The 17145-nt window shown below is 36.7% G+C and overlaps 1 protein-coding gene across 10 annotated transcripts in view; it reads right to left on the reverse strand.

The window, feature by feature from the left end:
* The window catches only part of TRDMT1 (tRNA aspartic acid methyltransferase 1), a 42059-nt gene that overhangs the window by 10046 nt on the left and 14868 nt on the right, over positions 1-17145 (reverse strand). For 4 of the 10 annotated variants that reach the window (XM_041122075.1, XM_041122074.1, XM_030007523.2 and 1 more), the window contains 6 exons: positions 10482-10591; positions 7802-7873; positions 3912-3977; positions 2312-2381; positions 1312-1416; positions 444-814 (listed from right to left, as the gene is read on the reverse strand). In XM_041122075.1, the coding sequence (XP_040978009.1) occupies positions 444-814; positions 1312-1416; positions 2312-2381; positions 3912-3977; positions 7802-7873; positions 10482-10537 (740 nt within the window). In that variant the 5' untranslated portion in view covers positions 10538-10591. Of the gene's footprint in view, positions 1-443; positions 815-1311; positions 1417-2311; positions 2382-3911; positions 3978-6695; positions 6944-7801; positions 7874-9346; positions 9424-10481; positions 10592-12539; positions 12635-17145 lie in introns of those variants that run through there. The other 6 variants (XM_030007522.1, XM_030007521.2, XM_030007519.1 and 3 more) reach the window with 4 other exon arrangements.

A 17145-nucleotide genomic window follows, 5' to 3' on the forward strand; every position in this document is an offset into this window, starting at 1 on the left:
CCACAGCTATTCTGACCTACACAGCTGAAAAATCCAAGAAATCAATAAATGTACAGTGAGACAGTTTTAATGAGGAATGGATCTGTCAAGCATGACACTTTGTAACTTCATTGAGCAATATAAAGAAATTCATTAATGAATCAGTACTATACCAGTCTACTGGAACCATATTTCCGCAGGGGTAATTAAGCTTCTGTGAAGGTCAACAACAAATGGCACTGTCTTTTGTGAATGCCTTTTTGGAGTGGGCACATGATGTTCTGCCAGACAGATTCTCATGCTGGCATTTCACTGGACCAGGAAGCATGCTATATAAGGAGATTTTTTTTCAGAGGCCTGGATTTTTTTGATGAAACAGCTCTCGGTGTTTTTACAGGACACAAGCAAAAATACACCTAAAATTTCAGAACATGATTCAGCAAGACATTTTCTTTGCAACTTACCCTTTTGTAAAGCATGTGGATCTCCGACAGGTGGGTTTAACGATGTCTAACAAGAAAGCATAGCGCAATAAGGAGTTCAGTGGTAAGAAATACCGACTCATTTCTTCATTTTCCTCTTCCAAGAAGTCTTTTAGCATTTGAATAGAAGAATCATTGTCCTGATCATGTTTCCTTTCCATTTCTTTTACTGTTTCAAGCTTAAAAAGAAAGGCCCCTTTCGGTAAACTCTTCTTGCTGCTGCAATCAGGACCAATGTCTGGATCCAGATTCTTCTCTTCAGAAGACAAGGAAGAACTAGCTTCACCCACTTTGTCAATGACTTTGTCCTTGAATAAGTCTTCTAGATCCTGATCTGGAAAACTTGTCAATACCTAAAAACAAATTGTGAGAAAAAAATTAAAGAACTGCATTTGACAAACAACTTGATAGCTGACTCTGTAGTGAGTAAGAATTCCTTCAGAGATACTCAGAATAAAGCAAATAACCATTTCATGTTGTTTTCATGAAGATTTCAAAAAAATGTTGGCATCAAGATTTGCTGACCTACCAGCAATGATGTCAGAAACAACCACAAATAATTGCCTTCGCAAAAAGACCTTTCCAAGGGTGTGAAAACGGTAGCAGAATGAATTGTTTTCTAGCCCACTATCAGCCACTGTCTCCCAACTGTTTAAAGCCACCTAAGCCACTGGCATGCATCTCAGTTCTTAGAAAACTCAGTATTCAGGCTGAAAAAGAGACAGAATTTAACTTTTCTGTTGATACCACTTATCCCACTCCCTATTCATCAAAACACACCACAAAACTGAAAATTTAACCCTCTATCTTCATGAAACAAAGCAAATTCAGGTAACACTAATAGACTCACCTGACCAGGAGCTTGAAAGGAAAATGGTTCTTGGTGAAGCTTTGCAATTAGAAAATATCGCAGCCTAGAATTGGGAATGCCAAGCTGTAAGCAAAATCCACAAGCCTTTAGTCCATGTGATAAAGAGAGAAAAAAGTGGTCTATAGCATCATACAAGTTACCTGCCTTTATATACAGCAATAGAACTATGACGCTCTAATATATTTTGCAACTTCAGAGATATCAGTACTAACTGATAATACCTAAACACTTACAGCTTCCATACCTAGGTATTTTCAATGAAATGAGCAGACAATTATTCTTTGTACCTCATGGTTTTGACCTTCTCTGTAAATGAACAAGAATGTAAACAAACTTTTATGTGAGGTAAAAAGAAAAATTACATGCATCACGATTTCTTGGGACAGGTACTACCTGTTTTCTAGGCAAAAGCAAAATGGTGTCTTCTTGCCTTTTTGAACAAGCAATTATAAGTCATCTAACAATGAAACAAATGCACCACAACTGGTTTTCAAGCTACCCTTTATCAGCATCTCTCAGGTATATACAGCACTTCACTGATTCCATTTAGTCTTGCACAATTCTGAAATCTCTCTCAACTCTTTTTTCAGTTGCCAGGGAAATATGCAAACAAAGCCCCTCCTCCCACAAACACAGTCACATTTTCTGTGCTGGGAAATTCACAGGCATCAGCACTTCTGAAGCAATGAGGCTCCTGCAGGGAAAACCACCTTCCTGGTCATGGTGTAAATCCATGCCTTCTTAAAAAATATCAAATGGTAGCAAAGCAATATGGGACTAGGATCTGAACAATAACAGCAGTATGATTATGCCAGTATACTGGTAAGAAATCAGAAGTCATGCCAGATGACTTTCTCATTCAAGAGTATCTTCAGCTCTGGGCACAACTCTTTTCTAATACAATAGATCATTTTCAAATGTTCTTGGGCTCAGTGCAGTTTGAACAGTTAAATAACATTAGAGCATTTTTAGTACTCACACAGGTTGGAGACAAGAGAAATTCTTGATATTTAAATCCACATGTTGCTAGCGTTCGCAGGAGTTCACTTCTGGCAGTAAAAAGAATCAAAAAGCAATTACTCCCTTCGTACAACCTCTAGGCCCTTTTTTATCCTAAATAAAAACACATTGAAAGCAAGAGCTTAGGTACCAAGACATTCAGCACACTCAGTGAAAGAACTGGGCAGACAATTACAGTTATGAAGTCATCCATTTCCGAACTTGAGGAGACAACATATGAAGTTCAGTGTTACTGTAGCCAAAAATGACTACTACAAATTCACAGGTCTCACACACCTACTTTGGTGCAAACACCTTCAAAAATATCCCATCTCTAGGACAGTACTTATAGTGTGTCAACAAGGAAAATAATCAGAGGACAAGACATTCTCTTTATTGTGAATTATAAAACAGGAGATTAAAACCACTACAAATAGCCCACTAATTCCCTCTGTTCACATACATGGCATCAGCTAAGCCTCACAAAAGGGCTAACTCAAGGGATGACAAAAATTGGTGGCTTTGATAATAACAGTGAGGTAGGACTGTACTTTATAAACAGTGGAAAAATCACTGAAATGGAAATCTTCTTAAAAAGACTTGTCTCTTCTATTCCATGCAGACTGCACTAGGCTGGAACTATACTAAAAGCATAAGCTGTGACCTGTACCTGGTACTGTATGTGACACTGCACCCCAAGTGTCATATGAGAAAGCAAGCATTCTGACTGGGGTGTTTTCTGAACTACAACTTGTTCCAAACATTGGCCAGCAAGGCATAGCCTGGGGAATTGCAGGATCTACAGCAGCAGCCTGCACCTCCAGCAAAGTGTTCACGTGTTCACAGAGGACTGCCGCACACTTAACCAGTGAGCACGCTGAACATGTCTCCCAGCTGCCTGCCATATTCATTAAGGAGCATGATGTGCAGGCTGGCTGCTCTCTTTAAGCTTTAAGGAATGCTACAGAAAGATCCTACTCTATTCCAGCAAGAAATGAGAAGGAAGACCGCAACCCCCTCTCTCCTGCTTTGCCCACAAGAGAGGAGAATGCTCCTGCTGTCATTAGGTAACCTTACTGACAACTTTCCTCTTCCACATTTCAGACAAAGATTATAAACAGTCTTCATACTACATCTCTGGACCATTGGATGGCAACCCTGAATGACTGATCATCTACTATCACCAAAGGTACTGAAGAAAGCCTCTATACTGTACTGTGATCTTAACACAAGATACCACAAGCTCCTGTCATGGATAAAAACCCAAAACCTCTGAGTGCTATACCTATTGTTATTTTTCTTTGAAAATTAATATTGACTCTTTCCAAAGGACACAGCATTATCAAATGAAATCAATGGAGTCAACTTGTTAAAACGTATTTTATCTGCTTAGAGAAATAAATAGTTATTTAGCAAGTTCCTTTCACAACCTAAGATTTTCATTCCTAAATTAAACAGCTGCTAGCTGTCCCATCTCACTATTTTATTAACTTAAATTCTAGGAAATAAAAATCCTGCCTTCCCCTTCTAAAGAAAAAGTGATTTATTAACAACTAAAACCTGCATAAATTAGACTTTACCTCGCAGAAGAGGATTCAAATCCTTTAACATTTTCTAAAAGTAGGTATTTTGGAAGCTTCTGAAGCCTACGAGGAAAAAAAAAAAAATCAACAAATCAGAGTAACAAGATGTAAACTACATTACATTCATCCACAGATTTGTTTAGTTACGAGAAAGATTAAAGTATTTCCACATCACGCTAGCTGTTAAAGTTTAGCATCCTTACAAAAATGTACCTCAACTTCCAAGTTTGCCTAGATCAAATCATTCCCAACTGAATTAAAAATGTGGACTGCTGGTAATTATAAAAAGCAACAAAACCTACTTATGTTCAGATGGACTGCTGTACCCCATGCATGTACTTCTGAAAATGCTTACCACTGTCATTTCCTAAAGCATAATATTATTATTCAACAGATCGGTATGTAATAGGAAGGATAATTGTCGGGGGAAAAAGATCACTATTTAGCCATGGAACAGAAAACTTTTATTTTAAAGTGCTTAAACCTGAAATCAGTGTCAAAATGTCACATCAACTTTAGCGGTAACACATCAGAACCAGTATTCATCTAATTGCTTTAAGAAATACGACACATTTAGAGCTCAGACTGCAGATACTCTCAATTTTCTATACTTAACTTTTTCATTTTGAGGGGGTGGGGGGAGGGCAGGGGAAAGAGGTTCCTGAAGTTTAGCAAGATCAGTGCAGAGGTCTGGAAAAAGGCTCATTCCAAAACCAGCATATTAAATCTCTGGAGAAAGGAACATGCCCAAACTGTGTCAGGGACCATTCTAACAATTTAGAAGCATAGATGATTCAGATTCAAGTCTCTGGGAACATTCCCTGGCACTGATTAATTAGTAAGGCTAATGTAGACATAGTATGTCTGTCACACATTGGGATCTCAGAACGGCATATAGAAACAGGATACTAATGCCACCAGACAGCAGCGCCATGCTTATTTAAGTCAGTAAGTGACTTTGGGCTTCCACTGCTACAAATCACAGCAGAATTTGTTTTAGCATGTTCTTAACTACCATCAATTAAAGACATTCACATGAAGAATTAAAGAACTAAAGCATTTCACAAGCAATTGGAAAATGTACAAGATACTACATCAAATTTAAAAATACTAAAAAGAACAGTAAAAAAAAAAACTACTAAACTGAAAAAAGCAGAGGCAGCCAAATTCCCTGCAAAGGAATGGAGAATATATCTGTTGGTATTTTTACCCACACTCAACATCATCATCACCTAGTATGAAACTTATTTTTAAAGTAATGAATCCAGAGCATAGCCTAAAATACAAGAGCTCATACAGGATCAACAGATCACAAGACAAGTAATCACTATACAAAGAGTATGTGTTAAGTACTTGGCAGGTATTAACATTACAAATGTGTCTGTAAAAGTAGTGCTTTGAGTCTTAGCATTAGATTTCCGTGGGTTATGGCTTGGACAGGATAAACAGACAGTATCCGGACCATTTGGGTCAGACTTTGTTTGTTGGCTGGGTGCTCCAAGGATTTCCCAGGTCTTTCCAGATCTTGAAACTGGACTTTCCTTATCTCTAATATTTGTCTTCCCAGGCTATCCTTGAGCCTCATTTCAGCGACACTTCATTATAAAAGGCTGAACATCAGGTAGGAACAGCCAAGGGATGAGAAATTGTTTTATAGTTTCCATAAACTGAATGCATGCCGTACCAATTTAGAATGCAAAGTGATAATTCCTATATTAAGAATTTCCCTTTTTTGGGCTGAAATACTCCATGTTCAATGTCTGGCAAACATGTCATATCCAAAAAATACACAAACACTATCTCAGTAAAACACAAATCTATTGGAACTTAGAAACTCTGCAGAAGCCACCATCTTGAACATATTACAGACTGCTTACTAAGTACTCCCTCAAGAAACAACCTGCCCAAGGGAGATAAGGGACATCAGCAGGGTCTCATGGCGTGTTGAGATAAAGTGCCACAGCCAAGCCCAGCTCCTTTGCATCGTCATGACGAAAAACATATGTCCTACAGTGTCTGAAGTTTTGGTTTTGAGAAGGAAAAGCTTCTGCCCTTTATCCAGCTAAGCCCACAGCAACCAGGAAGCAACATTTCTATATTAATGCATAACAGTGCCCCAAAAGCAGCCAGCCTCTTAACTGTGTCTCAGTTTAATGGAAAGGAATACTGTGGTCAGGATTCCCTTAAAGATAAGTAAGGTACTATTATTCTGACAAATTATGAACTTACACACTATCTGCTGGTTTTAATTTATAATTTTGAAAGGTCAGTCTGGAGGACTGAGTTACGTTCCTTGTTCCAGAAAAGACATCCTTTGCAACTTTTGGAAACCCACATTATCTCCCTATTTTTGTGTCTCTGCTAGAAGCGGGGGACTAATAATAATCTTGCTTTTTACCTATTAATTGTCTAACTTAAAAGGCTACAGAATCTCTATTGTGTTCTGTTTTGTGTTCCCTGCCACCGACTTCTTAGGTGATCCCAGCCAAGCCACTCAGCCCTCCTGTGCCTGTGTTCTCTATCTGCTCATGATGAGGGCAAAGAGGTAGTCCCATTTAATGTTGCTGGCTGCAAAGAAGTTGTTTCTGGAAGAAGGATGAAGACCCTTTTCTCCCAGTGTTAACAGCAGTTTGAAAGAAAGGCTGCTGTTGGTACTGGTTTCCTTCTGTGCAGAAAGCATTCATTAAAAAAAACAAAAACAAAACAAAAAAAAACCAAAGACCCAACCAACCAAAAAACCCCAAACAAACAAACAAACAAAAAAAAAAGGGACAGCCACACCTCCCTTCATCCTCCTCCAATTCTGAGAGCAAGATTAACCAATGAAGGAACATGTAGAGAACAGCTGTCCCAGTCTCCAGCAGAAGCAGGACTGCCAGAAACAGTAAGCATCTGGTGGACTGTAACTGATGCAAATTCTCAGGCTCATGCCAATTGGTGCCCAATGGACATCTCAATTCAGAAGCAGAGATTTCCGCTGGATAATCTCCCTAAGCAACTGCTTGCTTCACTTCCCCAGGAAGGGTTCTTAGCGCTATGCATCTCTTCCCCAAAAAGACTACAAGCATTACTTGGAGCAGATTTTAATGCTCTCAGTAAGAACAATTTAGGCAGCGAAACCCACTTTGTTTGGATTTACTGTTTCAAAATTTAAGGCATAAATAATAAAAATAATTACAGCTATTTTATTAGGAACTGGGGTCTGACCAGGCACAAATAACAGATCAACACAAAGACAATGCAGTGCTATTTGAATTCTTTAGTATTACTACTCAAAACAAGAGATTATACTACAAACCAAAAATACACAATCTGCCCCAAGATATCTAGAAGCAGCACCAAGAAGACAGAATAGACACTTTAAGAAAGAATGGAAGGGGATGAAAGATGTATCGTATTGTGCAATCAATAACATATTTAAACATACTTTCAAATGTTACCTATTCAAAAGGTGACTAAATGTTGAATCAAAGCTTTTTTAACCCAGTATTTCAAACAATTTTCATGTTTCCACAATGCCCATTAGCAAATTATTATATTACCTACTCCCACTTCTACATAAAGTCAGTCCAAGTTTGACGTTGAACTGAAGATAACTCAATTTTTTTCATTTATGATACAGCCACAGTTTAAACAGACACACAATAAAAAGAAAACCAAACCATGAAAGCATATACAGTAACTATGAGATGATAATGGCATTAACAAAATACAAGTATTTCTAAGTTACATATGATCATGTGAAAACAAACAAGTAATAAAACACAATACTAGTAATACTAGTAGTACCCCTGTAAAACATCATAGATGACTTGTCCCACTGAAATATAAAAGACCTACTTAGTTACAACAAAGGCTTAAGAACTGAGGTAGAAGTTCATTTATACCTTGGAAGAATATCAAGGATATAGAGAAAGCTCTTTGTCCGTGGATCAGATACATCACCTTGCAGGCCAAGTCTAAGAAAGAATAAAGAAACAACTGTATATTACTTGGAGCAGTCTGACATTTGACTTACATTTTTCTATAGAATGCTGACACTTTTTGCTTTGAGTTTCAAAAAGGGATTCTGCAAAGCTTGTGTACAGACATAAGGACCTGCTCACAGAGGCAGCGTCCTAAGAAATGCTCTGAGGAATGAAAGTCTGCCTGCCTCTGGAATCCATCAGCTCACAGCAAGGTTAAAATTGAAGCATTCAGTAATGAAATCCACTCCCCAGTCTGCAAAGCATTTAGCATTCTGGTCTTGTCCAGCAAACCCCTTGAACATACTTGGCTCTGAAAGAACAAAAAAACCCCACTGGGTTCCTGGGAATAGCCTGCTATTTTACATTGAATATATTAAATTATTTCTATGAATTAAAGCCTCAGTGCTCACCATTTAGCAGGATTGAGCCCCATGCAAATAACTTTGTAACCAATTTTGCAACATTAAACTGTACAGCTCATGTAGGTTATAAAAATGATAACACAATTGCAGGCCTGTGTTCCCCTAACTTATACTTGTGTTAGCTCTTAAAAAAGAATAAAGCCTTGGTACAAGAGCTTTAGTGTGTCTCTAAATTAATTAGTCATACACAGTTTTTTCTTTTCACTGTATTATTAAAATAAAATTTTTTTTTGAAGGAATGATTGCTATATACATCATAGATTTGCACAAATACATTTTTATAGACCAGCACCCTTCTAATCTTAGACCATTCAATAACACATACTTTCTCACACAAGCAGTTTCATCACCATCAATACTTTTTCATGAAGCTACTATTTTGCGTAAGTACAGTTACTAGAATCTTACCTCCACTGGTCACTGCTGTCAAACGATATGAATTTGAAACTAATTGACAAATAACATCTCAGTAAATTCTGTTCTTAATCAGCAAGACATTTCTCTATATCATCCACAAAATCATTTCAAAGCCATTATCCTCCTAGTCTTGGCTAAAATAAAAACATTCCTCAGAATAAACTATTTGTGTGCGTGTGCAATTTTCAAAGTACAAACAAAACTAGATTATACTCTTAGTCTCAGGCAGAAGCGAGAAATTCCAAACGTCCTTCTTTTCCCGAGTTGCCTCAGGAAAAGGTTAGATTGATATTTAAAGGGAAAGGAACCACTCCTAAACAGCAAAATCTTTGAATTTCACTATTAGAGGAACAATACAGTATGCAAAATAGGTGCTGTAAGAAGCTTAGTTAATTTAAATTGAAATATAATATATATTACAAGAAATGTGACCAATTATTAAGATTGAAATTGCTACATTTCTTTCACTTCAGTAAACATCACGGTGAACAGAACTACAACATTTTTGCTTAAGAAGAGAAAGGTACACAGATGAACCACACATAGTTTCACTCTTGAGAACATTTCTCCTTTAACATTACATACTGTAATAACTGCACTTTTCTCCAAAGTGTGCTATATCTACCTTGTAAATGGCTGACAGGGAGGACTCATCAAAATCATATCAAAAGATAATCTGTCAAATTCTTTCAGTGTTATGCCCTGAATAAGGAAAAAAAATAGAAGAATGTTGAGTGTTGTAAACTGTATGAAACTCTCAAGTCATCTTTCAGATCAAACTACCCCTCTTACTTCCACTATATGCTTCACCTAGCAAAAAACTACCTCATTTGACCTCATAATCGCTCATTTGACCTCATAATTTCAATCTTTTCTATCTTGGCAAACCATACAATGCAAATATGCATTAATTGCTTTAAATATAAATCAAAACCACTAATGACGTTAGCATCTATACATAATCATGAGGGTTTTATCTACTCATTCTTTCAGAAGAGGCGTGTAGTTGCTCTTTCAGTAGATCACATCAAAATACTGACTAGTTATTTCTCCCCATCCCTACTCCAAATAAAGTATCCTTATTCAGATATGAAGTCTTTGTACATCAAAACTTTGTACTTAAGCTGGTGTCTTAAAGCAAATTCAGTATCTTTTACTGTCATATTGTAAAACTGTAAAAGAAGATTAAGAAGTATACTGCAATTTCTACCTAAATCCAGGCAAAACAGCACACCTAGTTTGCCCCTCAATTATTAAAACAGAATCCCATTTTACCTAGTTGTTCTTCAAATAATTTGGAAAAAGGATAGAATCCCTGAAACATTTGATCTGTTGAGCCCACAAAAAAATGCCACTGTCCCATCCAGTATTTTCTTGTGTTCTACTGAGCTCAACTATAACTACAAAATGAAGGCATGCCTCCAAGTAATTTAATTAAATTCTTTCAAAATACATGAAAATATTTTTTTAATCTAAAAATATTTTTTTGTCATTCCTTTATTGGTGGTAAACATTCCTCTTGACATTCACGTAACCTTTCTTGATGCAGCCGTCAAGACTTTCAGGAAAAGACTGCAGTGTGACTATCCCTCTAACTTCAACAAGCAACCATAGCATAAGAAATCGAAGTTATTGTAAAACTGCTATATTCATAACAACATAAATTAAATCTTTTTGTTTCTCTTGTTACTAATAAGGACAGTGAAGACAACTTACTTCTACAAGTGCCAGACTAGAGTAAAGAGACATTCATTACTCACCTCAATTGTCTTTGCCCATAATGGTGTGCTGGGAAAGTTGTGCTTATAAACTTCATTGGCAAGAGTGTTCACATCAACAGCAGCAACAACTTCTGCAGATGTGCAGCTCTCTAAAATTAAAAAAAGAATTTGAAAACTGTAGCTTCTCTTTACTACTCTTGGAAAAAATGCATTTGTTCAGTTGCGTCACAGCTACACTCAAAAATAAAAGGGAAATTATATGATCAAACTTTGCTGTGTTGTCCTTAAAACTTTATATGAAAAATATACCGTGTTTCTAATTGTATGGCCAGTACTTGCCTTCCTTATATATCCAAAAATGGAAGCTAATTGCACACTATTTGTGGAGTCACACATTAACTCCAAACAGGGCGCATCTCTACAACGTTCCCACCTGCACTCAGCTGGTCTCTGTGGCCACCAAGTTCCTCAGCTATAGGAACACATCCTGAGTCAACCTGCCAAGCCCCCCTGCCACTGCCTGAGCCTCTCCAGCCACTGACAACTTTCAGGAAATAAATGTGTTATTTTACAAGTATACTACTACTCACTGTGAAAAACTGGCACCAATAAATATGTTTGAGGTACGTCTACTCTTGCAATAAAAATTTAAGAAGTTGCCTGAAAAACATTTATGCTTATATTCCAATAAAACCTTGGGCCTTGAACACAGCTGCTGCCTCCTTTGAGTTCAAGGCCCCCAAAATACCAAATGCTTTGAAGGACAACATTTGGCAGCTCCTCTTCTCTTGATATCAAAGGAAGTACTTCTGGACACTTAGAGGTGTTATTGAAAAGAAGAGATCACAGTGTAACAAATCTACTGACAGCTAAAATCCTGAAAAAAAATACACTTAAAAGAATGTAAATAAGCAATGGTTAATTTATAGAGTAATAGAATAATACACTCTACAGAAGCCAAAGACATAAAAAGAACAGTGTTTAAACCACTGCCCATCATGTCACACTATTTATTATTACTAACCACAATACCTTCACTGAGGCTTTTTATCCACAAAGATAGGCTGTGGTCACTGTTACAGCCACAGGCAGAAAACAGTGACCATACATCCCAATATACACAACCAGTTTCAACCACCAGGAAATTTACATTATGATCACCATTACAAAGCCCCAGATGAAACAGGCGATTTTAAAAAATCTTTTGTAAACCAAAAGAAACAAGGTAAATAGCCACATGCCTTTGAGTAGTCTCACAACATGCTCAAGTAACACATTGATAAACGACTTCATGAGACATCTTATGAATTACTGCTAGTCAGCTAATTATTTACAGTTTGAGAGGATGAAAAACCAACTATGATATCCCCAGTGGATTTAATTTTGAGTGATGCAGTTATCACCCATCTACTATCTTTCAGGTTTTCAAAGTCATCTTAGTCAAAACTAAGATGAAAGAGAAATCTGGGTATTGGAAAGGCTGTAGCAAACATTTTAACAAAGGCCAGCCTGGTTCTCCTGGGTTTACTTGGTGCACAGTAAGAACAGGATTTTCACAAGAAAAAGATTTAGAGACAGCTGCCCATTAAGGGTCAACCTACAAATCATTATTTGCAGTTACTGTCTTGACATTTTGACCATCAATTGTAACTAAAGTATTTAATACAGGCGTATCCAGGAGGACAACAGAATGACTACACCTGAGATTACAGAACAGGTATGTTAACACTGACATCTAGCGTGAAAAGAACGTCACCTTAACAGGCTGACTGTCCCAATTTACAAGCATATTCAAAACTCAACACTTTCATCTTCCTAAAACAAAGCTGTAACACCTAAGTAATAGGAACAAACTTCAAGTACTGTTTAAGAGAATGCTTTTCTCATTTATTCTTTCAGTTCTTAGAACATGTTGTCCTGACAAGCTGATCCTTAGGGTGTGTTCCAGGCACTCCAGAAGAAGAAAAAAAAAAAAAAAAAATTAAAAAAAAAAAACAAGAACTCAAATTATTATCTAAATTAACATATAGTTTAAAAATGACAACTGGAAAGGCAGGCAGTGTGCTTTCTCTCACAAGTCATGATTCAGACACTCACCCGTTTTACTAACATCAATTCAATCCCTCCCTGCATACATACATGAAAAAAGTAGTACTTGGGATTTGCATCAAGGGACTTCACAGGCCAAAATACTGAAAGAGAGGACATAGCTAACAGTAATTTATTGAATCCCCCTGCGATACAATGTTCAGTCTAAATCAGAGATGTTAATCTGCATGGAAAAGGGACAGGAGCTTTTCCTGAGCTATTCCACCCGACATCCTCTCTTCCCAATTCAAAGACCTGATAATTTTTCAAAGCTTCTCCTCCTTTTCACTCAAAAGCTGTGGCTCACTTGGGAGTTCCTGTTACAGAACAGACTCCCTCTAAAAGCTGATTAAGCGTATTTGTGTGGAAATACCCTGGAAACGCATGAAGGAACTCGAGCAGACAAGCAGATCTCACACATCCAACCTAACAAAGAAAAGCTTGTGTAAATTTCAAACAATGCAAAAATGAAACATTTTTAAAGAATTTCTCCTCCTGAAATTTAAATAACTTTGATGTCAAACTGTGATGTTCCATTTTGCTATAGCAATTATATTTATTACTTGAAAATGACTGTAGGAATGTATCATAAAAAAAATAGAAAGCAGAATCTAAAAAAAAAACCATAATCAAGACTGTATTTAACTATCCTCACTGACAAAAGGCCCAAAAGCAACTCGGGAATATGAAAACGCCCCTGAATTGCTGACTTAGTGAGATGTTAAATCAACTCCCCAAAATATATAGAGGAACTTCATTACAGAAACAGACACAGCTCTGGAGACTTTTTTTTTTCCCCCAAACAAGTACGTCCAATTTTCAAAAAACAGCCATTTAATAGAATTACAACTATGCAGAGAATAACTTCATTTTATGCAGACTAAAGAAAAATAATACACATTTTCTAAGTGAAATTAAGTAGCTGTTGGAATACTTGATTTGCAGTACTCCTCAACACCACAGTTTTTGAACTGAGACTTCCAATTTCTGAATGAGATGTTGTAGCTCAAAAGGAAGCCACAGACATGATGGGGAAGTTACTGAGGGAGGTCTTATGGCTTATTTTTAGGCAGAATATAGTACTCTCACTTGGCTGAAAGCAGGTGAACTCAAATTTAGGAATCCTATTAGGAAAGTACTGATTTTGCACTTGAGTCTTAAAACCACTAGCATCCACACAGCAGAAACTCTTTAACTGTTATTTAAATTGCCTAAAGAGGCAGCAATCAAACTTTGGGTCCCTATTCTCTATTTTGTTGTACTCGCAATAGTCACTAGAGTGAAAGGGATGCTGCTGTAATGAATGGAAGGTGTGGCATATGAAACAAAGGAAGATGGGATGTGTGCAATAGCTTCTGATTTGGAAAAAACAAACCCAAAGAGTGTCATCTTCAAACACTGAAAATAAAGTTTCTGACATTACAATATCTGTCCTTTTCCTTTTCAGAATCGATTCCTTTGTCATGTGTTTCTAGCAGACCTAAAATTAACATAGATCTGTTTATATTCACCACTGTAGTTTTGTAATAGAATCATCAATGTCAGCACAGCACATGAAATACACGGTGTTACACCAAGGGCAGAGCCTGGCAGATCTGAGCATATTGGAAAATCAGAGCCAGAACAATTATCTATTCTAACAGGTATATGGAAACAGATGGGAAAGGGAAGATTAGTCACATGTTTTGTCAGTCCTGTTTCCTTTTAAAACAGAGAGCAAAGATTTAATTTAGGAGTCGTCAGCTCTTGGCTGAAATGTTTAGGCTGAACTGTCCATGGCTACAGTCAACAGGACTATCAGTAAACTTGATACTTGCTTCCTGCAGGATACTTAGTAACTTTTTTCACTGCTCTATTTGTACAGGATTTGTTCATGTTCAGCCTTACAAACCATGCAAATTTACATTATAGCACAACTGGCACCATCCTGAGCTATGAAGAGCTACATTTTAGAGAAGCAATACATGAAAGTGAGTTTAGGTTTAAAAATTTGCTCAAACTGGCAATGTTTTTGTTTTGCATTGTGCTCAATCCTAAAGCTGCTTGCGAGTTTTGTCTCCTTTGCGTCTCCTCCTGAGATGGCTATGCTTAGTGTAATTACACACACCAGTTTATTATGCTGTGCAATTCACAGAGATAACCAAATAAAATAAATAAACAGAGATGACAGAGTACAAAAGACTCAAATTCTTAGTCTGTAAAATTGAAATATAACAATTGCAGAGGAAAAATATCACCAACTTTAGCGCTGCAAAAATCACGTGGTTTTTTTTTTTTTTTTTAAATGTCCTTTCACTTTTCATGCACAGAGCCTTTTTTCAGTAACCTGGCAGATTACAAATGCTTGTGGCAGAGACCTGAAACCCATTTTTCATGGGAAAACTGCCTAAATTAATAAACCAGTTTAAGTTTGTTTTGGTTGGGAATGAGGAAGAGTAGGCTGTTTGTTTGATGGAAAGTTGCTAAGGAAATTAATTTGTAGCCATAGATTTTCTAAAAATAAAACACTTTTTCACTGCAGAAACTCTGCACCTTATATATAAGGAATACATTCACACACACATATATATAAAGTATCATAGGTTTAGACATACATGATCTAAACATCAATCTTTATAAATCTCGCAAAGTTTGGAGCATAGGGCAGGAAGAAGAAAGAAATGCACTCCCATCCCTTAGCTGCCTCAATCTTTCAAGAGTGTGAATATGAACAGACTCGCTGACTTCTGACTTTAATCAAGCTCAACTTTCTAAATCATATCTTTTTGCATGCCTTTGCTGTTAAACTTAAAATACTATTATACAGCATTCAAAATCTAAAACTAGAAATTCTGCATATGCTGAATTATCTACAGCTAAAGAAACAACACAGAGCTAGGCAATCCCCAAAATTTTTCTTTTTCAGTTTTGGACTGAAATCTAAATTCAGGAACAGCCTTCTTTTCACTGTCAAAAAGAACCTGATTCAACTATGTAACTATGTGCTAATAACTTCTACGTACTGTTAATAGACAAACACTTATGAGAGAGTATAAACTTCCGTGAATTTATTAAAACTCAATTATTTCTTACTGTAGGCAAGGACAACCTGAAAACCAATTGCATACTACTTGGTGCCAAATGCATTCTACTTTTAATGACAGCTGCCAAAACAATGAGCATCCTCATCCAGCAACACCAAGTATATGCCATCCTAAAACTAAGTTTATGAAAGATCACAGCCAAAAAGGCTTCCAGGTAGAAAAGGCAGTGTCAGATTTCCTGGAAAATACGTATTTGCCAATTGAAAACATTGGCAATTTCAAAGAAAAGTAGAAAGTTGGACAAGCTCTGCTAAACATAACCGGCCACAAAACTGGCTCCATAACACAGCCAGGAACCAACACTGAGCCAGAACTTGCCAGGACTGCAGAATCCCTTTTGTAGAACAAGTAGCTTTCCTGGGGTGCTGCCACTGAAGTATTTCATGCTCTCTCTCTCTTCTACATGTTTCTGTTATTTTTCTTGGCTGTATAGATCCACTAGAAACCATACCAAGAAAATAAAGTATTATACGTAATCTTCATCTCTCGTGTATCTGATTTATGCAAGCACTGGCAAAATGGAGGGCTTGCTTTCAAGCTTCAGATTTATACAGAAGAAAAACCTTCTATTTCTGTACTTGATTTAAATGGAAGATGCCAATCTGCCACTTGCTAAATGATATCCAAAAAATTGTATCAGAAACATTTTCAAATAACATGGTTTCATGTACACATATAGGCCTAAAACATATACGAAACCCTGTTATTATATACAAAAAGTACTTACAGAGGAACATTCACTTTTTTGTTTGATTTCCACATAAAAGCAAACACTTAAATCCCCCTTGACTTTACTTTGTTCCTTTATAAATTGTATAAGAAAACTGAATCCAGATGTCTGAGAGACTTAAAAAGAAAACAGCAGAAAGGATCAAAATGCCTGACTCTATTAGTATTCCTGAATGTAATTCAACTCATCAAAACCAGTTTTATATAATGACCTGTCATTAAATACTCAATTCAGTGCAAATTGCACAGAACCCTTTTTCTTCAAATTGCCTGATTATTAGTTTTAACAACACTAAACCAAGATTTTCATCTAGAAGTATACAGTTTGGACTTTTTCGAAGAGAACACAACGCCTATGGGCCGAGTTCTCATATGCTTCCCAGAAAAACAAGCACCAAGATTTGAAAAAAAGTTAAACCAACTGTAATGCAAATAGCATTGTATCTATATGCTTTGCAAATTTCAATTGGTATTTAACAATTTAATACTATCTAGGGTAATTTACACAGATAATTTAAGTCTCCTCTTATACACAGTCCCTTCATCTGCTTTGGCTGGTATGACTAAGAAGAATCTGTGTCTCACTTCATACTCGGTATAATTTCTTCAGTCAAATATAACCCAGAATAACAGAAATTAAAACATGTACTGACACTGATGCAGTTGTTCAGCAAGTTCAGAAACAGCGAGCTTGGCAATAAACATACCTTTTTGGGAAATAATACAAGGGGTTTGGTTAATTCCTTCACCCTCCAAACTACACAAGATATAAATGTGATATATGCTCTCAAGCCTTCATATGC

Source organism: Aquila chrysaetos, chromosome 3 (assembly GCF_900496995.4).
Source record: "Aquila chrysaetos chrysaetos chromosome 3, bAquChr1.4, whole genome shotgun sequence".
Lineage (NCBI taxonomy): Eukaryota > Metazoa > Chordata > Aves > Accipitriformes > Accipitridae > Aquila > Aquila chrysaetos.